Source organism: Centruroides sculpturatus, unplaced genomic scaffold (assembly GCF_000671375.1).
Source record: "Centruroides sculpturatus isolate CEXI.00-Female unplaced genomic scaffold, Cexi_2.0 scaffold313, whole genome shotgun sequence".
NCBI lineage: Eukaryota > Metazoa > Arthropoda > Arachnida > Scorpiones > Buthidae > Centruroides > Centruroides sculpturatus.
Window position 1 is genome coordinate 404,152 of NW_019384656.1, and position 24,913 is coordinate 429,064.

Genomic DNA, 24,913 nt, shown 5'->3' on the forward strand with positions numbered 1-24,913 from the left:
GCCCATTCTCTGGAAACATTTGCCCTTATAACTTTTGAGTGTTTTTAATAATTTAATGTTCCTTGGTTTTTAAATACTTCCCATCATACTTAAAAACTACACTATCATCTGATCAGTGGTATCAGCAGACAAAATTGTTTCTGAATAGAAGGTTGGCATAACATTCAATATTGCTGATATCAGGAATTACTGTATTATGAATTTAATTAATATAATGACAAACTTTAAATTTAAAATTTAGATTACAAATGAAATTCATTAAGTTTGATTCCTGTATTGACAAAGGATTTATAATCTGCATCTTTGGATTTCACCCATTTAATGTTCAGAAATTGAAATTATGCTTTTGATTGGTTGACAATTTTCAACTGTAAACAATTGTGTATTTGAATTTGAAAATACTCCTCAATATTTTAAATTTATTGCTATGGCGGATTAGGAAAGAAAAGTCAATTAACTAACAATGGTTTTAAAAACAGTATAAATATATGCTCTCTGTTTGGTATCTCTACTTTCTAACTATTGTATTTATATACTGTATTGACCTGAATATTCTGCAATGTTTTTCCAAGATTCTATTATGTTATAAGTTTGCACTAAAAATAAAAAGCGAGCCACACTAGACCAGTACTTTTAAAAAGTTGTAGCTGTTGCATTTCATTGAATTCCTTTTGAAATGAAATACTGCATCTGATTTAAAAAAGATTTTTGTCATTCCTACCTAAGATGTTTTCCCACTTAAAAAAAATATTTTTCCAAGTCAATCCCTTCAAAAACGTCTTAACAAAAACTATATACAGTGAGTAAATGATGCATCTCTTGCTTAGCGTATTTTATGCAGTGATGAGTACTGTAGGAAGGAAGCAATTCACTGTTTGTTTGTACAATAGGGCTACAACTACTGTATTTACTGTATATATGGCACTATATTGATTGATTTTCTATTTTTCTCACATGTTAGGAAAAATGGCAGTGAAAGGAACCAAACATGCCAAATGTCAGAGCACAGAACTGTCATTGTCCAATAAATTGAGAATTTTGGAAGAGGCCGACAAAGAGAAATCAAAAAAGGAGATTGAAAAGCAGTATGGAATTCCCCCTTACTATCCTGTCAACATATCTGAAGAGAAGAGATGCAATAGAGTCAGCAGCTGCAGAGGGCTACAAAGTTGAAGGAAGAAAATGTGTGCACAAATCAAAGTTTGAAGATCTTGACCAAGCAGTCTGAGTGGTTTTGCAATGCATGAGGGCATGATGCTGTGGTGCGTGGTGCTATGATAAAATAATAGGCTGAATAAAAAGCTGCAGAGATCGGGGTTGATTTCAAGATGTCCACAGTGGTTCTCTCACTTTCAGAATTAACATGCAATAGTTTCACTAACAATCTGCAGGGAAGAAAATGAAATTGATATGGAGAAAGCAGAAACAAGGCTAGAACATTTCAAATCCATTACCAGAGAATATCTGTCAAGCAATATCTTTAACTGCAAAAAGACAGGACTTTTCTTTAATTGTAAGCCGAACATAACCTTCCATTTCAAAGGAAAAACTTGTCAAAGAGAAAAGAATTTGAAAAAGAGAATGACCATTTTGCTGACTTGCAACACAGACATAAGTGAAGAGTTAATATCCATTGTTATCAGTAAGTATTGTAAAGTACTATATTTAGTTTGTTGCTCTACAACGAATTTTTCTTAAAGAGCCGGGACCTAACAGGTACTTTACGCGGGTTCGCGTTTATTAGTTGCCAGGCCTGGACTTTTAGCGTGCACCGAAATAAATTAAGGACAAAGTTAGTCACAAAAAAAAATCTCAATAATAAATGTTTAATCAAGTCTAACAAATACTATGTACAAGATTTATAAACAAACAACAAATTTATTAAATAAAAAATCAAATCACAATCAACCCGACAAACTTAAGTCTTATTCTAACTTAGAACTATTCCCCTTGGAATTCCGACAAAATCCAATTCTTAACTTAGTTACAAATTCTCTTATAAGTATCAATCCTAACCGTCACCTCAATTAATACTCGGAACCTTTTCTTTACTCAAGACTTTCCTATTTTCAAATCATCAAAATCAAACCTTCAATCTCCTACTAGGATTTCCTATTCGACACCTTGTTCACTGCTACCAGCAGACCAATGCTTTCGGTTCAGGAGCTCACCCTCTGTCTTCACTTGAGCTACTGTACTTATAGTCTGAGGTGACGTCACAGTTCTAATTGAGACACTCCCCTCATTTGCATATCTACACGTAACATTCTTGTTTTCTCTTCGTTATCTGGTAGCTTATTTCTCGACAATACTTTGTTAACCTTTTACAGCATTTCTTTAACAATTATCGGGATGTTTAGTTGAAGGTTACACAAGTTCCTAGAAAGTCTATTGGGGTGTCCCCCCTTCAGTGCGGACTTACAATTCTGCCGCTCGGGCGTGCACGTGCGTGCGAGTGCTAGCTATGGCGCTGTCGTTTCGTCGTCGGTGAGTTGGTTAATCTTTTATCTTCTCGTTTTGAACGTTAGGGTGGTGGGTGAGGAAACTTCGTCCTAACTAAACATAAGCCCCAAACAAAAATATAATAAAAGCAAACTAAAAGTAAAAAAAAATAACGCTCGGACTTGGTTCCTTACACCATGATAAACCACACTGTTTGAAGCAAGTTTCACACCTCTCTTGCAAGTACACATAGTAAAAACACTTGGATGACTGCTGTGATCTTTCATGAGTGTGGTTGCTGTGCTTAGAGAGAAAAATGTGTTGACTGAAGCAAAAGATGTTGCTGGTTTTTGATCAGGGGCGGACTGACCATGTGGAAGATGTGGAAAATTCCACATGGGCTGTATACAATTTGGGCCGTTTTTTTCTAAATATGTACATAATGTACCGTTTGGTTAAGTTTAATTTTAAAAAATTCATATATTTTTTTTGTTAAGTAAGGTGTATAATATAGTTATATGTGTAGGCCTGTATCATTTTACCCGGCCCTATCCATATCCGAAGTTAAATTAGTTCGGCCGATCTGAGTCAAATACTACATTATCCCAAACAGAAAGCATCCTATGAGAAAAATAATCAAAACTACCTTCTAAACAGAGAAAATTGGTCATTTGTTTACATTGCTAGAAACTATTCACCACTCCTATGAATCTTAATGCTAAACTATAGAAATGTGAGTTATTAGTTTTGTACCTAGCCACCAAAGTGATGATTGTAATCATAACAAATTTAATGGCCACTTATATTATTTCCTTTATTTTAGGTAAGTAAAAAATGTTATTCAATAATAATTTCTCTATATTCCAAACAATTTAATTAAAAATAATATATTTTGTAGTGTGAGGCCGGGACCTCACCCCCTCTCCAATAAGAAACTGGTTGTCGAGCTAAAGCTAATAAATCGGTGATTTATTTCGTAAACAAGAACGAGTGTAAGACGATTTAATTGTCGCATTCCCGGACCAAATTCACACGTCTTTGATCTAGATCAGGGAAAGTGGGAGAGAGAGCAACCGGGCTGTCTCTTACAGCAAGTTTGACTGTCATCTTACAGCGAGTTCAAAGCACATTAGACCAAAATTTACGGGACCCTCACTAAATATTCCTGAAAACGTATTCCAAAAATTAAGCAGTATTTTAATACAGTTTAATCCAGTAGCTACTCTATACAATATTATTTCAGAATTGCAACATTTTAAATCGTCATGGAATATTTTAAAGGAAAATGTCAATGAAACTTTTATAAAAATAAACGAAAATGAACATTCTACTGATGATCAAGTAGAAACTAATAAAGATGCGATTTTATCCTTACTGCATTGCTTGCAAAAATTGCTCTATCGTTATAGTATATTATTCAGATATAACATGTTAAGTGGCGCTTATTCTATACTTGGTCAAGCATACAAATATCTGCTATCTATGTCTGTAATACAAATGTCTGGTGAACAAAGCTTTTCTATGTTAAAATTAATTAAAAGCAGGCTAAGATACTTCAGTAGCGTACCGTAGTAGGGGCGGCCCGCCCCGGGCGGCAAAATTTCACAATAAATAATAATAATATCTTGTAAAAATTTGAACCATCCCAATCTATATTTGCGTCGTGCCTACGATAGTGCTATCGCCCGGACAGTTCGGAAATCGGCTCGCTGTCAGGGTGAACTAGTAATTTTTTCATCCGAGGAAATCCTGCGTAACCTGTTGACCTTTTTCTTTTTTTGCGTGTACGATTCATTCACGTTCATATACACCACTAATATCCAATAGAGCCATTTTAAACAGGTCGCTGCACTATGAATTTTAGTCTTTTAAATTGAAATACCTAAATAAGGGGGGCGAAATTTTCCTTCGCCCGGGCGGCTGACACCCACGGTACGCCACTGAGATACTTATATGTATCTCGCAAGAAAATCTAGAAGCTTTCCTGTTAATGTCAGTGGAGAAGGATTTTTTAAACGAAATACATTCTGATGATGTCATTAATATTATTGCTCAACAAAGCAAACTTCTAAATAAAAAATTAATATTGTAGAAAATAGACTTGTGATTATTGTAATTTTTGTCAATGTTATATTTTGAATATATTTAAATATAAATAGAAAAAAATACATTTGTTTTAATTTGTGGGCTGGGCTGGTAATAAATTTTCCACACAAAAATTTTAGGGCCAGTCCGCCCCTGTTTTTGATAGCTGTCACTCTCAGCATGTAGACAGAGAGCTACTTTCATTAAGATTGTATTTTTGCCATCAAATTGCACTGAGGCTGCAATTGTTGGACTGTGGCATTATTTTGAGTTTCAAGGTTGTGTACTGCAAGAGAGTGGCAAGACACTGTTTGTTAGAAATAAAGCAAATAGGAAAAGGTGTGGAAGAAGTTAAGAAGTGGACCATCCTGGATTGCATAAGGAATGTTGCAGTGGCATGGGATTCAGTAGCACCTCAAGAGATAATGAAATGCTTTATAAAAAGCAGCCACATTGAAGAAAAAGTGCTGCTGAAGAGGAAATGAGTGTTGAAGAATCTGAAAAACATTCCAAGAATGGAAAAAACTCTACTCTAGCAAAAACACCTTTAAACAATTCTCCACTTATTCAGTGTTGATGAATCTGCTGAGACAAATAATGTTACTACTATGAAAGAAGGGGCCAGCAGAGCCTGCAATAAATTTGGGGAAGAAGCTTGCAATGAAGGAGAGGAGGTGACTCTCCCTTCATGCTCTCAAGCTATGGCAGCAGTTGCAATGCTCAATGCCATTTTTTTAAAAATGAAAATACGGATTATAGCCTCACTAAGTCATTTGATTCCATTTGTAACTATGTACGTGGTAACTATAAATGTGAGAAGAAACAGACTATCGTTGACAAAACTGTAGGCCTAGCAGAATAAGAATACTGTAATGCAATTTTGATTATTGACTTGGACTGTAAATCAGATTAATTTATTCTCAGATATTAAACAGAAAATCCAATCAACAAAAATGCTCTTAATTTTTATTTTGAATACTGTAATATGAGCATATTTTAAATTCTTGTTTCAGATCTACAATGGAAAATGAATGAAATTTTAAATGCAACAACCTTTAATGCAGGGTTGTCCAACCTTTTTTCCCAAATCAGAAATTTACATATATTCAGTGGGCCACAAAGGTACTTTATATAAATGTATACTTTTAAAAAGTTCAAAATGTGAATATCAAATGTTAATAAAAAATACAGTATTTTTTGTAATTATATATATTATTGTCAGTCAAAAAAAATAATACTCAAACAAAATAAAAATAAATTCAATGCAATTTTTACATTGCCTTCCTTTTCAATATCTGTTTTTATGGTACTAGTCTTAATTCTAAGAATGTTAGTTAAATTGGAATCACTCAACTTATTTCTTTCAGCAGTTTTGATGTTTTTCATGCATGAAAGAATTGTTTATAACTGTAGGTACTTCTCCACATGCATAACAATTTTCTAGAACAAATTATATTATTATGACATCAAAGTATATCCAGTAAAACAAGAATAATTTTTACGACATACTTTAACAAAATAATGGAAATGCATCTAAAAAATGTGTAGTGTGCAGTAGGCAGAGGGCTGCATAAAAATATTAAGTGGGCCGCAGTGCAGCCCGTAGGTTGGACATCCCTGCTTTAATGCAAACTTAGATTTTCTTGTCTCCTTGTAATTTTAATTAATGGGAAATTCCTGTAACTGCATGTATTTATTTCATGCAGTTACAGGAATTATTACATGCTTCTTTATTACTATGGTAATAAAAAGAATGAATTAACTTAAAATTCTAAAAAGTTTTTAATTCATAAAATGCATAATATTACTTAAAAACAGTTCATGGAAACAGTTCATTTCTAAAATTTAGCAAATGAAAGTAATGTTCACAGTATTTATTATACAACAGAAAATTTANTTATGAAGTATTGGTTTTTGTGTTTATTTAATAATCTTTGAAATTTGATTCTTAAAATATGTTTCAACCTTAGTAATCAGAAATGTTTTCTTTTTAAATTGTTTTACATAGACTAAAAACCATAAATTAAAACTTAAAATTAAACAGTTACTCAATTTACAAAGATAATGGGCCAGTTGAATAAAAAGTAGTAAATACTTTTACAACAACTTTTCCAGCATTTACCAGAATTTTGATGAATAAAAATTAATAAATGGTTTTACTTACAGTAAAAGGTAGTAAATGCAAAAAGTAAAAGCTTGGTTTTATTCACATCGATAAATGGATTAAACTAAATAAATTTTGTAAGATAATCATTTTGAAAATAAAAGAATTATATATAACTTCAAAAGTTCTACTGATGGACAAATTTATAAAACCACAGAATATTAGTAGTTGGTTGTACTTTCATGCCTGGCCAACGAGCTGACCATGTGGAGTTTTCCGGGTTTCTTCACATTGGTAACATCTTAATAAGGGCCAGTTTCCCATAAAAGACCTTCCGTGAGATACTCCTTCTTGGAAGAGCGTCAATACTTTGATGTAAATGAATACAATGAAACAAAACTATAAACTCAAAAAAATGTAATTGAAAAACTCAAACTTCATTATTTAGTCAGGCAGAACTGTTTTTATTTATTTTTCATACAAACGTTTTTAACCAATTTGCAAAGTTTTTGAATGTTCTGATAATTCGGAATTCAATGGCAGTAAAAATACAGTCAGTGAGGTCAATTCATTGAGTCACCCCTTCTTCATCCTTATGTATTTCACTTGTTCAAAAAGCAACAATTGTTGTAACTCACTGTTTGATGAGAATTTGGTTTCCTCTGTTTCCAGAAGAATACATTTTCTTTTCATTTCATTTCCAGAGGATGGTGGAGGTATGGAAGGTATAAAAGATTGTTCTTCAGTTCTTTCATCCTTCGCATAGTCAAATTCACTTCGGTTTTGACTGCTGGGGCGTGGTGATATGCCTACAGACTGTGCCTATAATTAAAAAAAATTAATTATTTGCTAGTCGAAAGTAACACAGCCAAAATGCATTCATTGACTGATGACTTGTTCTACTAAATCAGGACAAATTCATAACTTTACTTTGTTGTTTACATACCCGTAATACAATTTACAGTCAAGTTCAACTCTCCAAATCAAAAGTCACCTTTTTCTATTTTTTTAGCACAATTGGTTTATTCCCAGTCTGTTTCAGATATGTCTTTAAGTCGGTTTTCACATTTGAGTTGTTTCTTATTCATCTCATTTGCATGATTTATCTTCAGTTTTTCAATCATCTGTTGCAGGGCGATTTCTTTTCTTCTTTTAATAGCAGGAACCTGTGACTGGTTTAATAATATTCTATATTTTTTTAAAACATTTGCAAAGATGAGTTGGCTTCCTTCTTCACATGGTGACATAATTTTGATAGTGTTGCCAGTATTTACTTCTAAGTGTAAGCATTTACTAATAAGTAAGAGTAAACTTTTATTCACACACAAAAAAGTAAGTACTTTTACTTTTACTAACTTTTAAGCATTTACTACTTTTTATTCAACTGGCCCAATAAGTAAGCTTCAATAAGTTCAAAGCTTACTTTCTGCACTTATTTTTTAAATATTTATATTTTAAAAATTGTACTTGACTTCTTTTTCTATTCTTCTTTTCATACTATATTAAAAATAATGTTTGAAACTCTTTTTCATTATAAATACTTCTTAAAAAGGGAGTTCAGGAAAGTAAATAAAAAGAATTATTTACTTTCTAACTTAGAAGCAAAACAATTCCACAACTACATAGAGATGTCCAGGCGATGGCTGCAGATGAATAATGAGGTACTTATTAAAGCGGATAAGTCTAAAGGGGTAGTTCTTATTAAACGGGACTCCTACAACAAAAAATTGCAGGATTACATCGGAAGCACTGAATGTCAGCATGCTCCCGACAAGTTTTTGGAATCGCTACAACAAAGAGTCAAGAGATTCACTTTAACCCCATTGGCTCGTTTTTTGCGTATGCATAACTCGGTTTTGCAGGCTCCAAAAACACCGAGAATTTTCGCTTTTGGCAAAACCCATATGCCTGATTGCCAATTACGCCCTGTTATTGAGAAGTGTGGATCTCCTACCTTTGCCATTGAGAAGCAACTGGTCAATTTTATAAGACCAAAAATGCAGGAATACCCCTTTGCTATAAAAAACCCAGTACAACTTGTGGAGAAGCTCAGGAGTATTACCCTCAAGGATAACGAATGTATGACTGTAATGGATTTTAAATCCTTGTTTCCATCCATAAGATTACCGCCATGTTTTTGCGAGCTAAGAGACTTTCTTTTTGCTAATATAGAATACTGGCGAAATACCATGCACACATTTTGGAGCTCGCAAATTTGATATGTTACACATCGTTTTTTGTCTTTGAGGGCGTGACATATTTGCAAGGAAGAGGGGTCCCAATGGGCAGCCCTATGTCCGCTATTTTATGTGAATTAGTTTTGCGTCATTTGGAGAACAAAGTACTTTCCTTATTTCAAAATGACATCATTTCGTACGCAAGATATGTAGATGATGTTTTCATACTCTGGAGGAATGATGGTTGCAGTCGGGAATTTCTTAAGAAAATCAACGAAAACCCATATAGTCTGACATTATCATTGGACCAGGAAAGTGCTTATAATGTAAATTTTCTTGATCTTTCAATCACATGCAAAGAGGGTGAAATATGGACAGACATTTATAAAAAACCGAGTTATCAGCCTATTATTATTCCGAAAAATTCTTTCGATCCTAGGAATTTTAAACATGCGGCATTTCGTGCATGGATCAAGTGTGCATACACACATTGTACCAGTGTTTATGATACATATAAAGAATTAAATTACATTTGTACAACGGCTTTGAAGCATGGTTATCGAACAAGAGAAATTGAAGGGCTTATTAATAAGTTTCAGAATCCAACAAAACAACAACTTCTGACTAGTAATGAAAGAAGAAAAGTAGTCCTTAATTATTTTCCTTTCTTGCACACATTGATGAAGAAAGTGGCCAACAACAATAACATAAGAATGCTATATCGGCGTAATCCTACGATATATAGATTATTAAGAAACGACAAGAAAAATGAAAACCATAATACTAGAATGGGTGTGTATGCTATACCTTTAAAGGATCGCCGATTTAACTCGGATCTTTTATACGTCAGTGCAACTATGTGACATTTAATGCAGAGAATTAAAAAACATAAATACTCCATAACTAAGAACTTGGATAGCACTGTACTCGCGGTTTTCGCTAAACAACAGGAAGTCGACGTGCATTGGGACAAGGCCTCTATCATCAGGGCCACGAACAACAAGCAAGCGCTGAAGTATCTTGAGAAGTTGGAAATATACAAAGCCCACATTAACAAGGGCTGTATTAACCATAGGGATGCGGATTGTTTATCCACCGCATGGAAATCATTTTACCATAGCGCATAATGGTAAACTTATAATAGGCATTATTGCGGCAAAAAATTTGATTATGTGTATTTTTATTTTATTTTTATTCCGATAAGAATCGTATGCGCAATTTTTGTACGTTTTTGTTATACGACTGCATTTTATGTTGGAATTTGAGTTTTTAAAAGCTTGTGTTCTATTTTTAGCATTCTTTTAGTTTGAAATAGTTTAACTGATGAAGGCGGTTTAAAACAGTCGAAAACGTTATTATCATCTTATTAAATATTGCTGGATTAATAAGGTGTTGGGTTTTTAGTTATTTTTAGTTAAGAATTATAATAATAAATATTACATATATATATATATATATATTTATTTATTTATTTATTATTATACACTTTTCTGTTGAAAATTGATTTTGCATGCATATATATATATGCATGCATATATATTTATATGCATTATGATTTTGCATATATATATGCATGCAAAATCAATTTCCAACAGAAAAGTGTTAAATTTACACACACACTGTAATATAAATTAACACTTTTCTGTTGAAAATTGATTCTGTATTTCTCCTGAAATAAAATTAAAATATGTATGTATGTATGTATGTACATACGTATGTAAAGCTTTAAAGAATTGTGTTTTTGAATACTAGGTTTATAGAAAAACAAATTAAAATAATATGTTTTATTTCAACATGCCCATTGGTGATACACAATGCCTATATATTACACATTTTCAATTTCAGCCATAATGAACTACCAATATAGTAAATGGTATATAAATCACTCATTAAAATTTTTTTTACTACAAATATATTTAATCTGAGAACAAGTTAAAACTTACAGAATGAAGTCCTTATGACTAAACATGAAAAAAAAGGGGCCAAACAAGTATTAATTTATATCAACTCATACAAATCCAGATTTTTTAACTGAAGCATTTAATGGTCTCAATCATTTTAATCTGTTGATGGAAATATAATTAGATACTATCAAGTGATGATGTATGGTTCATGTTTAAATTTTTCACAAACCAACTACAGTTGTCCCTCTATAGTCCGATGTTTTTTAATCCGACATACTCAGTAGTCCGACGCACCTCCCGTCAAGGTACCCATCCCCGTTACGTGTCTGCTTGCACAGAAGCATGTTGCGATGTGAATCTCCCCATCCAATTCTTACTCAATGACACACATTTAGTGTGTTTTATGTGAGCAGTTCTGTTCAAACAGTTGGAGTAGAGAATATTGTAAGTTACTGCTAGCAAAACAATGCGAAATATGTAATTATTTTCGGTAATCCGGACACTTTTGGTAATCTGACACACCTTTGGTCCCATACCTGTCAGATTATCAAGGGACAACTGTATACTATTATTTTTTCTATCCTTTGTCTAACACCAAGAGTATTTGACAACCTAAGCATTGTGTATATCATTTAAATCAGTGTTTCTCAACAGGGGCGATATCGTCCCCATGTGGGCGTTTTTCCACGTTGAGGGGGTGATTAGTAATAATTTATATTTTGGGGAGGGCAAAAAACAATTTTCTGGGCGATATAGTAAAACATTATAATAAGAATAATTAGATATTTCATTCGTTATATCGTACAATAATTAAACAAATAACATTATACTAGTCACTAGTCTATTCAATGCAGTACAAATTTGGCGTTAGTCTTGGCCCTCGGCATCGGTATTTTGTAGTGAAGGGGGTGATACTACGTAACGGTTTTACTGAAGGGGCAACGATTCGTTAAAAGTTGAGAAACACTGATTTAAATCATTAAAATAAGTGTTGAAATGCTAAATATGATACATGGTAACAGAGAATAGCCATATACCAAAATTAAATGATTTAGAGAAATGTAGTAGATATGTGCCTCTGGTAAACACACTGATTCATATGAATGAAAAATACAAAATAACTATTAGCAGTACATGCCACAAACATATTAAAAATATACAACAAAAGAAAATGTATAGTTACTAAAACAGACTGTCAATTAAATTTAAAATAATAACAAGTAAAATGGGACAAGACTATGTCTCGGAGATGGAATCACTTTGATGCTCAAGGCAGGTCTTGTTCTCATTCTCCTACCTTCTTTGATATCACTGCCTTTGGGCGCGATCATTCAAACTTCGCTGGCCATGACCACGAGATCGTACACGATGCATCTTCGATGAAATTAACCTATCTAATTTCAAAATTTCTCTCCGTTGTGTGTCGGCCCGGGTTGAATTTTTATTCATGTGTAATGAAAAGTTACTGTTTTTTAAAAAAAAATAACCGTGGCTATTGTATCATCCGAAATTATTTTTTTATTTTGCACAAACAATATACAGTTTAACCCGATTATAATGTCATCGAATGTGACGACAACCCTAATATAACGTCTAATTTTTATCGGTCCTACAATTTTACTATACTAGATAATGTTAAAAAAAACCCACTTGTAACGACATAAAACCATTTTAACGTCATATTTGAAACACTCCCAAATTTACAAAATTAGATTAAAAATTTTATTTAACATAGAAGAAACTACGTGTTCAGTCCTAAGGTCAGAGTTCACTTCTTAGAATGACTGTGGGTGGTACTCTCCCCTACCTGACTTCGGTGGGGTGAGGTGGATGTTTTGCCTGTTTGTAGAAGAGGGTCGCCATTTTGTATTTTATTTTGACTCGATTCTCAGTCCCCTGACTACCTATGAGTTTGGATTTTTTTATGCGCAAATGATTTGGGCACCTAATACTCTGTGCCAAATATCAACGCTCGACATACTCTGTACTCTTTCATACCTCTATGCTGGTAACATAAAACGGCAGTACGATTTTATAAACAAGACATAGTCTTGTCAAAAATATGATCTTTATATGTCACATTATTAATAGTATTAGAAGACAGCATTTATTTATTTAATAGCTTGTTGTCAACAATTCTTAAAAACAACTACAGTTTAACCCGATTATAACGACATCAGATGTAACGACAACCCTAATATTACGTCAAATTTTTATCGGTCCCACGATTTTACTATACTAGATAATGTTAAAAAACCCACTTGTAACGACATAAAACCCTGTTTTAACGTCATATTTGAAGCACTCTTAAATTTACAAAATTAAATTATAAATTTTATTTATCAAAGAAAATACTACGTGTTCAGTCCTAGGGTCAGAGTCCGCTTCCTAGAACGATTGTGGGTGGTACTGTCACCACCTGATTCAATGGGGTGAGATGCGCCACCCCTTTAAACGACGTGACAGTGGGTTAGTCTGCATAGCTCTCATACTCGTGTTGTAGTTTAGCATCAAATCAGGTAAAATGGCTAGCTTAAAAAGGAAAGCGTTAACATTAGACTGCAAAGTAGAAATAATTAAAGCAGTTGAAAGTGGAAGAAAAAAGGCAGATGTATGCAGAGACTTTGGTTTAGCAAATTCTACAGGTCTCGTAAAACTTCATCGGAAATAATGAACAAAATCTACGACTTAGAAAATGACATTGATAAACAATTTTTAGGTGAAAAATGCCTACAATCTAAAATAACTGACTTTTTTTAAGTGAATATTTTTATTGTTTCTTTTTAATTGATATACATTAATTTAACCTAAAAGTGAAAGATATTGGACTTCATGTCTATTGATAGATAAGCAAGAAACGAGAAAATTATCATCCAGGCGTTAATAACACCTGGATGATAATTTTCTCATTTCTTGCTTAATTTAACTTTTTGTTGCCTTTTGATTCGACATTATTCTCAAAACCGAAAGTGCCGCCATTATCGAAACTTGACAAATAAAAATTTTTTATAAAAAATAATTTTTGAAATTTTTAATTACATCGTTGTAAATTTAGACATAATAATGTAAATAAAGTTGATTTAAGTATTTAGTTTGCACTTTTATACATACAATATTAAATTAAATGAATTTTATAATAGATTCTTAAACAGACTTGATACTTTTGTGAAACTGAAATTATGACCCCGCAGATAACGACACTCGGTTATAACGTCAAAAAACTGCCGGTCCCATGGATGACGTTATAAGCAGGTTAAACTGTATTTAACTAGAACAGTGATACAGCCAGAAAATTCATTTGAAAGAACAATATTAAATACTTTCCTAAATTTACATTAATTATGCACCCATGCATAAATTAAGAGTATTTGTTAATTATCTTTATTATCGTATTTTTTTCAATATCTTAAACAGAACATTCATCACTAAAAGTAATGAAGTTTAAAGTGTTTATGTACTAATACAAATTTTTCTAAAATTAAAAAAGTGTGGGATGTTATGTTTTATTGCCTCCTTTGCCAAACTGACCTAGAAAATAAAATTTTTGGATTACTACTAATATTTACTTTTTATAGTTTAGAATAGAGTTGAAAACCTGTGGTACACAGCAAGATCCAGACTTATAAAACAAAAAAAAATTCCAGCAATGAGTTGCTTAACTTTCCCAGCAATGTTTAAAAGTGTGTGGGGATGCCATCTATTAAGATATTTTTATTAAAAACTTTCTATAATTTTTAATTATTACAAAATTGCAAAAAGCTTTATTTTGAGGGTAGGAATGGGTTTCATAAAAAACTGTAAATGCTAACAACAAATAAAATCATCATTAAGTCCGACTCTACCCAAGATATGATAAATAATTCCCCTTTATTTCCCAACCCCATTGACCTTTAACCATCAAAATTTAATAGCATCAATGCTCTTAATATACAAACCTCCCTGCAAAATTTCAGAAATTTTTGACAAAAAGCACAGGAGTTATTAAGCTTCAAAGAGAGTGAACAAACTTGTGACCCCCCACACACATCCATACATACAGAAAAACCCAAATTTTTTGCATTTCTCTTCCTGACATTTCAAGATCTCAAGACCAAACATGTAAAAATCTTGGGGGTCATTTTTTGATCAATCACCTGTTATATATAACAGAGAAGTATGGTGATACTTCTCTGTTATATATAACAGAGCTGGAAAATTAATTGATTTGCTGACAATTCAAAACAATTTCCATCCATTTTATTATTATTTTCATCATGCATTTCTTACATTGGATGGCTATTCCAAAATTCCATTTATTTGTCATTACATAAAATCCTTAAAAAGATTCTTCTAAGACAGGGGTGTCCAACCTTTTTGTTTCTCTGGGCCGCATTGGAAGAAGTCAAGGAGTTTTGGGCCACAAGTATATATAATATATACTTGTGGCCCAATATACAAGTATATTTAAGGATTAACATGTCTAGATTATAATAATAAGTATTAAAACTTTATCACGAAACAGGATATTTTAAAAAATTACTTCTACAGACACTTTCAATTTTTACTTAGAAATAGATAAATTCATTTATTTGATAAAACGCAAATATTTGGTTTATTTGAGTCTCTGATTAATAAAAAGCGACGAAACACCATTTTAAAGTGCATTTTTATTCAACTAATATATTTATAAATGATATGTAGCCCCAAAAGTAGCCAAAGCGCCAAATGATATTTTTTTACGTTAAACTAAAAAAAGTAGCCACATTTGGCGCAATGTAGCCAAATCTTGCAACGCTGGAAGGAATACTAAATAAAGCTGGAGTTTTGACTCAAAGGATTATAGAGCCAAATTCGGAAAAAGAAGAGAAAGGACAAAAGATAAAGAAGTGAGAAAGGTTGGAAAATTAAGACTCAATATTTGCCTAACAGAAGAACTATTTAACCTTTCTGACAACTTTTTATCTTTCGTCTTTTCTCTCCTTTCACCAAATTTGGGTCTATAATCCTTTGAGTCACAACTCCAGCTTTATTTAGTAATCCTTCCTCATTCACACATCTCCAAGTACTGTACATGAAAATATTTCATTTCCACTCAAAACTAAAATATGAATAAAGGTTTATGGCTTTGTGAGACTTATTTTCTGAGTTTATGCCGTTGAAATAAATAAATAATAAAAAATTAAAACATTTGTCGGTTTTGTTTACACCTTTATTGGGCCACATTGGAACTTGCCTTGGGCCGCATGCAGCCCGCGGGCTGGACACCCCTGTTCTGAGACAATAGATACAAATGTGTCTTTATTCCAATCTAGTCCTTTTTTCCCCATTTATTTGTGTTTATATTCATTAGAAATTTGTCCAACATGCAGACAAATACAGTAGAGCAGACTAAAATGGAGTTCAAACCAGGTAGCTCTGACATACCTGAGTGGTTACCAATTATACTGTGATTTCCACTGTAAGATAAATATATAATTTAGAATTGCCATATAACTTTAATGAATTTATTGTACTAATTAAGGCATTCTGTCACAGATCTTTCATCATAACCAACACCCAGATGGCAGAATTGCTTAAGTCTAATTTCATATCAGTAATTCAATTATGAAATATTGGAATTCTAATCTAAGAAATTTACTTTGGGCCATAAAATATATTTATATTTTGTCTAATTTTTGGTGAAAAACAAGATAATGATTTGTAATTCTTGCTGAATTAATAAAGATCTGTGAATAGAAAAACATTTTTCTTAAATACTAGCTTATGTACCAGTATCTGGCATTGCCTGGGTTTATAAGAGAAAAATTTAAATCATATGAAATTATTACTTTTATGAAAATACTGTTCAAAAAGAAAAATATCCAAGTCCTTAGATCAGGGATGCATAGACCACAGCCCAAGGGCCACATCTGATCCTCCATTGATTTGCTGGTAGCCCTACTCACCATTTATTTTAACTCTTAAATAATACCTGCACTTGAATGTATTTGATCATAATTTAATTAATTAAAATTTAACAACACATAACAAACATCTCAAAGCCCGATGAGATGTTTATTATATGTGTATATATATCTCAGCGGGTAATACATTAGCTGGTTGAGTGCCGTTGTGGAGATGTTCGTAGGCTGTGGGCATAGGAGTCGTATCCAGCCAGTGCCGTGTTTAACCAAGTAAGGCTATATCTAAATTAATATACCCCTGGAAGCAAAGACTTGCTCGGGGTCCAAGGTGGCACAACTGGCAAGTGCACCACAAGGCAAGCAGAAGTTGCAAGTTCAAGCCCCGCCCTGAGTCAGTTCTTTTATTCCAGAAAGTTCTAAATTATTTAATCATTTATTAAAAATTATACAGGTTAAAGAGCATATGTCTGATTTGAAGTATCACTGATTAAATTCAGTATTCCACAATTATTGTGTACTAAATGATTGTAAAATTGATAAATCTAATATACAGATTCTACATAATGAAAAGAAGACATATCACAGAAAATTTAAAAAGAGTGGGTCGAGATTATTAAAAATGAAAATAAGAATTGTACAAATAAAAATTTAAGTATCAAAATTAGTGAAAACTGGTAAAAATATTATAAATGTGTTAGAGATTATCGGATATAGTTGTAGTGATAATCATCAGTGTTTAAAGTTCATGTATATTTAAATAATAATTGTAAAAATTCGATAGTATTATAGGCTAATATTAATATATTAATAATTTTTGAATTTGTACACAACTTTTTATTGAATATTGAAATTGTTTCAAATTAGTTTACCGATATATATGCAAATTAGCAAACCAGATTGTGTCGTTGGGATAGATGTACGTGAGATTTGTCTGTAAAGGCTACAACAGTTATTGTGTGAATTTATATGATGAATTAAGATATAAATTACAGGTAAAATAGATGCTATTATAAATTGTCTATAAATTTGATTTATTTATTTGAATATTATTTATATAAAACCAAAGTTCGTCAAGTTTAAAAGTCCTGTGGTCAAGTTCGAGACCTGTCAATCTGTTCATTCTTCACTCGATCTATGGAATTTGATACAGTCCATTATGTATGCCATCTGTATGTTTGTAATTTATACTTCTAAGGTATGTTTTTTAAATGTGTTATATCTATAGAAAGTTTAATTCATGTATGTATATGTAAATTTTATCATGTTTGATTTTTATGTTTAGTTGGCTGAGGAGGGGCTAATGCCCGAAACGCAACTTGTAATTAGAGTCCCAACTGAATAAAGAGATGAATAATCTGCCAAGTGTTTGAAAGGAGTCACTTTGTTGTGTCTGTATAAAGTGATTATTAATTTAGTTGAGATGGCACATAATGCCTCCCTCTAGTGACAAATTATTTTATATTAATCATTTAATTAGCCAAATTCTAGTCCAATTTAACAACACAGCTTCAAATTCCCATAATTGATTTGAATAAAAGTTATTTACATTTTATTAGATGTCTTCTGTGAGTTCACAAAGATTCGTAATTATATATCAAATAGAAATTTTCATTTTTTGACATTTTTTTCAGTTTCCACCTTTAACAATGTTATGGATGACTAAATAATTGATAATCTATTTGCATATACTTGATAAAGTCAACACATTGGCAAGATAGTTATCTCCTTCCATGGAGATTTTTGGAAGTTTCCCGTGAAACACAAGTAATAGCTTTGATAGATAACTTCAAAGTTTTTTTTTTTCTGGCAGTCCTCCCATAACTTATAGTGGATCTATGTGGTTCCTGGTCTTAACATTAGTCTGTACAGTACATCCCTGCCTTAGATCCAATTTTAATAGCAAAAAGAGGGGGCAAAAAATACTTTTTACAGTATAACCTGGAAATGTAAAGACTTTATAATACCTGATATAAGTATTTAAATAAATCGTTTTTTGACTGTTTTGTTTATAATAATAATTTCTCTTATAATATTAGCTCTATGATAATGCAAATTAGATGTAATTCTCTTAATTTTTTGCAGAATTATTGCAGAGATATTTGCATACATTGTCAAGGTGATCAGTCTTTAGATGCATATCACGTGACAGCTAGGTGTATTAAATTTTCTAAACTACGTGAAAGTATTTTTGGTGTTTCTACTATTTCTTTTGAAAAATTTTTGGATCTTATTGGTAACTTACATAATTTTGATTTAATTTTCTTTATCCAGAAACTTGAACTATTTTTTAGGTAATTGTATGTTAATTACTTTGTTTCAGTTGTCATTCGAGTAGATTGGTGCATATTTTACTCTGTTTTGCATGTTGAATCATATAATTTTGTGCAAAGGTGGTGTTATTTTTTCCTTTAAAGGTGTGTTCGAGCCTAAGAAATATTGGGAGACTATCCACTGCTTTGACGTGATAATTAATTTTTCTTCTGTTTTTAGGTGGATGTAGTTATTTTTTATATATAAGTAGAAGATAGGCCCGGCGTTGCTCAGGCAAAAAGTAACAATAGTGAAGATTAAGATTATTACATTATAGTCAATTTTAACTGTTTTCAAAGAATGCAAGAATTAGGTCTTCCTGTTTCCAGACTAATTAGAGAATTTTTAGACGGGTTAAAAAATGATTGATTTCTCACAAAAACGAAAAACTGCATCTGCGTCTGTAAATCTTGCCCGTCGCTTTCTCTTAACACTTCCATTGTTGACACTTCCCCAAGGGGGAAAGTGTTAACAACCTCACCCCCGCTGGTGAAATTTCAAAAAATCCCTTCTTAGTGTATATTCTCATGACGTACCCTATTAAAACGCAATCAAAAACGCAAAAAACAGCATCTGTGCCTGTAAATCTTGCACATCACTTTTTCTTAACACTTCCATTGCTAACACTTTCATTGTTACCTAACACTTCCATTGTTAACACTGCCATTGTTACTTAACATTTTCATTGTGGAAACCTTGTCCTGTCCCTCTCCCTCCGAGGGGAATTTCGAAAAATCCCTTCTTAGTGTGTGTTCTCGTGACGTACCCTAATTGTGTACCAAATTTCAACTTTCAACTCCTAGCCGTTTGGGCTCTGTGCTTATTATTATTATTATGTTGGGTTTAGTGGGTTATACCAAGGCCGTCTAGATGATACAGGCCGTAAACCTGAAGCCAAAACTTTTGGTGACGTCATTCCTCGGGTCCGTTAGAAACATGTTAGAACAAGATAGACCTGAACGAGATTTCATTTGTGATCGGATTAGCTGTGGTTGGATGCTGAATTTAAAAATATTATTAGTTGTGAACTATTTCCATGTATTAATATTAAATCAATAAAGTAAGTTAAACTTGAATTACAATAAATTGATGTTCACATATTAAATCTTAAAGAAAATGAGTTATTTTTATTCATGAACGCTAAGCCTAACTAATGTTTTCAATGTAAATGATTTTCAAAAAATTCATACTTTGATAATTTAATGTAGTTTGGTTATTTTATTTTTATCCTAGTTTAGTAAATAAGATAACTTATTAATAAAATAAGAATTTAGAACTATATACATTTATCATTTTTAGATGTAAATATACATATAAGCAAATGATCAATATAATACTAAACTTGTTTAAACTATTCTAAAATTTAAACAATATGACTCTTATTTTCTATATTTTTTTGAAAATAGATGTATAAATTTGTATTTATAAAAATTCTTATAAACAAAAAAATAAAACAATATGTTCGAAGAAAATCATATGTCAAACGAAAAATAATGGTAAAGATACAGTTCCCAAATCTTTGTACTGTACAGTACATGTATATATAGAAATGTAACTGATTACTGTACATATGTCCAAAATGCAAACACGAATACAATAGAGACAATTCAGATTGATTACATTTAAATTTATTTAACATTTTTTAAACAAAGACCAGTTTCTAACATAAGATGCATATATATCGTATACCTTGCAAACAAATGTACTATATATTTTATGTATTTAAAACTAAAACTTTATACTTTTTCAGATTTTTTTATACGTATATTTATAAATAGCAATTTAAATTATTTTCTTTAATTTTAGATGCCACGAAAATGTTGTGTGCCCGGATGTAGATCTAATTATGGTACACAGAAGGAATACACTAACGTTTTCAGTTTTCCCAAAGATCCTGTTCGATGTAAACAATGGATTAAAGCAATACATAGAAAAGATTTTGAACCCAGTACTAATTCTGTAGTTTGCATACATCATTTTGATGAACAGTTTATTATTAGAGAAGATAGCGCAGTGCGTGTTGATGGTACTGTTCTCACTGTTCAACATAAACATCCTAGTCTAAAAAAGGATGCATTTCCTATAAAATTTCCAAATCAGCCATCATACTTATCTACTATACTTCCAACAAAAAGACGCAATCCAAAAGAAAGATCAACTGAATTGCTCGAAAGAGAAGAAAAAATATATAAAAATTGGTTATCCACAGATAAGATTAATTTTAAGGAGTTAGAAAAAATTGGAAGGAAAAGAATTCCTGAAGATTGGATTACAATACCATCTGAAATGGATTCATTACAATATATTTCTTTTTTAAAAATAGATGTTACACAATGTCCAAAAATTATTATTGGTATCAAAGTTATGAAGATTTATCTGTTGAAATATGGCAAAATGAAATTTCGATTGCTGTATCAAAATTTAAGTGGATATTAAGTGATAGCATGAAGTGTGATCTATGGAGCAAGTTTGATTGTTTAATAAGTCATTTGAATTCATATAAGTCAGATATAAGTGATAAATTGAAATATCCATCTATTTTGATTACTGAATGTCTAGAAACTGATCCAAATCCCAGTCTTTCAATGAAATTAAGTTTTATTTGTGAACAAATAAATCTTCTTACAATGAAAGTGCCAAAATACTCATCAGAAACACTAATGTTTTCTTGTAAGTTTTTTTTCACATATCCTGCAGCATACAGACTAATTCGAAATATCTCAATATTGATACTGCCACATCCTGTTTATCTTAAAAAAATGGTAATGGATTTAGGTCATTATCAATCTGGAATAAGTAATTCACATATTACTTACCTGCATAAAAAATCTAAAATTTTAAATAAAGAAGAATGCATTGTGAATGTATTATTGGATGAGATTTATGTCAAACCCAAATTATTGTACAAAAGTGGTCGAATTGAAGGCATGTCAAAAAATATTGAAAACACCAAGGCAACTACAATGCAACTTTTTATGATATCTTCAGTATTTTCCAAAAACAAAGATGTAGTTGCATTATTTCCCGTTAAAAATTTAACTGGCATAAAATTACATGAAATGACATGTAGTGTGTTAAAATTGTTAAAAAAATTTGGGTACAAAGTGATAACAATTATATCTGATAATAATAGAATTAATCGTGTAATGTTTGAAAAATTTTGTAATGGTTTATTAACAACAAATATTCAAAATCCATATTCACCATCAGACAAGATATTTTTACTATTTGATTCAGTACATTTATTAAAATGTATCAGAAACAACTGGTTAAACCAACATGACAATAGGCAAACATTTGTTTTCCCTACGTTACAAAATTCTGTTTTATTTGATTATAATAATTCACTTCCTGACATATGTTTTGATAATTTGCAGTGCCTAAAAACAATACATTTTCAAGAAAAAAGTAGTACTGTTAAATTAGCTCCAAAATTATCTAAGAAGGTGCTTTATCCATCAAAGTTAGAGAGACAAAATGTAGCACTAGTTTGCAGTATATTTGATGAAAAAAATATAGCTGCTTTGAGAATCAAACATCAAATACAAAACAGTAAGGAAACTTCTTACTTTCTAGATATAATTTCCAAATGGTGGAAAATAGTAAATGTTAAACATCCACATAAAGGAAAAATTTTAAAAGACAAATTTTCTGAACCAATAACAGATACTTCGGATTTTAAAGTTATATTTTTAAGAAATATGTTTAAATGGCTCCAAGTATGGAATAATTATAATCATCAGGTTGCTCAAATGTCCAGTAATCGACATGGAAAATTAACAGTAGAAACTCAAAAAGCATTAGAGAATACAATTAAAGCAATGTATGAACTTACAGAATTTATATTAAATGAACTTGGAGCACATTATGTGTTATTGGGTAAATTTCAAACAGATATGCTGGAAGCTCACTTTGGACAGTATAGACAGATGTCAGGAAGTAACTATCATATTTCTGTTTCTGAAGTTATTGAATCAGAAAGAAAACTGAAATTAATAAGCTTGCTAAGTATGATATCATCCAATATTGGAAATTTTCAAATTAAAGCTTTTCTTGAATCTTGTGCTAATAGTGCAGAGTTGGATAGATTTGATTTTGATGTTGAAGAAGCATTTGAAGGCATAACAGAAAAATCTGATGATATTATTGTTACAGAACAGAACATGTCAGTTCTGATTTACACTGCAGGATATGTTGCATATTCGGTAATTAAGAAAACTTCTTGTGAGCAATGTAAATCATTACTAGCATGTGATTCTCCACTAGAGTATGAATGCACAGATGATGATTTGGCAAAATATCTGAAGTTAATTGACAGAGGTGGTCCTAAATGGCCACAAGAATTTGTTGTTGTAATATGCATAAATACCTTTCAGATATTTCAGACCATTCTGAATGATTATGAATGTGAATTTTTGGCACTAAAAAATGGAAAAAAAAAGCTTTAGTAAGTTTAGTAATGAATAAATTAGTTGAAAATAATGTATTTTGTTTCCAATATAATATTTGCAGTTGTAAGAAAGATAGAATTCAATTGATGAAATGTTGTGTGAAATTCGGGATTTATATAATGTAATAAAGGCATTTAATCCTTTAAATTTTTAACAAATTTCTTTAACTAGAAGTTGCACCTGCAGAAACGAAATTCGAGGTGCATGAGAAAATTATAACTCTTTCTATTTAACTATAAACATTCTCACGATCAACAATCAATCAGTTTACAAATATCGACAAAATTTGTCATATTGTTGTCATTCTAACACCAACTTTAACCCCACACCTGCAAAAACAATTGGTCACCTGACGAATTTTCCCACCAAAAATGTATAAAAGCCATCCTCCTTCCCCTCTCGAGAGAGTCACCCATCGAACGACCAAGACAGACCTTTACTTCCTGTTGACCTACTGCACGACACTAATTAGAAAACCTTGTGGCCAACTCGCACCACCTTTCAGCAATTAAAAGCCTAAGTATCCATCCAATACTATCACAGAGGTATGAAATATTATTGTAAACTCTCTCTCTCATCCGCAAAGTTTTGTAAAATTTTTATTTAGATAGCTAGTAAAATAAACCGTTGTTTTGTTAAAAATGGTGTCGTTACTCGACTTTGCTCAAGCCTTATTGTTGACCCCTCCGACTCTCCTCCACTCGCGTAACGCGTAACCGAACGTTACTACCATCCCTGACAAGATAGTAGGTCACCGACCAGTGGCCGGAAGGAGAGGACTCCTCTTCCCTCCCGGTGGCTCAAAGTTGTGTCAAAATAATGTCCAACAAATTAATAAATAATTATTGCAAAATTAGAAATGATAAATTAAAAGAAAGGAAACCAGTTAGAAAATTAATGACATTTAAAAAGTAACGTTAATATTGATTATAAACAGCTTTGTAAATAATAAACATGTTAAATATTCTGTAACTGAAATTGTTTTATTTATATAGTTTAAACTTTTAATAAAATTTAACATATAAGCACAAATTGATAATTTTTTTATAATTTTTAAACACTTATTTAAATAATTATGATTGATAAAATTTTAAATTATTGAATTCAACAATATATATATATACAATTACAGTAAAATATGGTGTATTATTTAAGAGATATACCTCTAGAATTAAATGTAAATGGAGTACATAATAAACTAACACGGCCCCAGCATATGACGTCATTCAACTGGTATTACGGCCTGTATCATCTAGACGGCCTTGGTTATACTCAGTTGATACTGGTGACTGTGTGCTATGCCAGACCAGAGTCAAGGCAAAGCAACCAAAACAAAACTAAAATTAAATAAGTGTGTCAGTGTCAGTATTGAGGAATTTCCTAACAATGTGGCATGTATTCAATATAGTGGCCGTCTGTAGTGTGACGTATTTATTTCTATTCAATTGTAATGTTCCCAGGCTTTTGTGTAGTGTGTGTGGTATCACACCTGTACAGGAGAGAACAACAGGTACAATAAGCACCCTTTCCATCCTCCACAGATGCCTTATTTCCTGGG

The 24,913-nt window shown here is 31.6% G+C and overlaps 3 protein-coding genes across 3 annotated transcripts in view; 2 read left to right on the top strand and 1 right to left on the bottom strand.

The window, feature by feature from the left end:
- LOC111626448 overlaps positions 1 to 24,913 on the bottom strand; it is a 47,975-nt gene that overhangs the window by 22,133 nt on the left and 929 nt on the right. The window lies entirely within an intron of this gene.
- On the top strand, positions 20,374 to 21,385 carry LOC111626449. Its single transcript, XM_023369820.1, has one exon. It carries the CDS (start codon positions 20,711 to 20,713, stop codon positions 21,338 to 21,340), a length of 630 nt encoding a protein of 209 aa, XP_023225588.1. The 5' UTR covers positions 20,374 to 20,710; the 3' UTR covers positions 21,341 to 21,385.
- LOC111626460 lies at positions 21,349 to 23,352 on the top strand. The gene has a single exon (XM_023369836.1). The coding sequence runs from the start codon at positions 21,349 to 21,351 to the stop codon at positions 23,350 to 23,352; it is 2,004 nt and encodes a 667-aa protein (XP_023225604.1).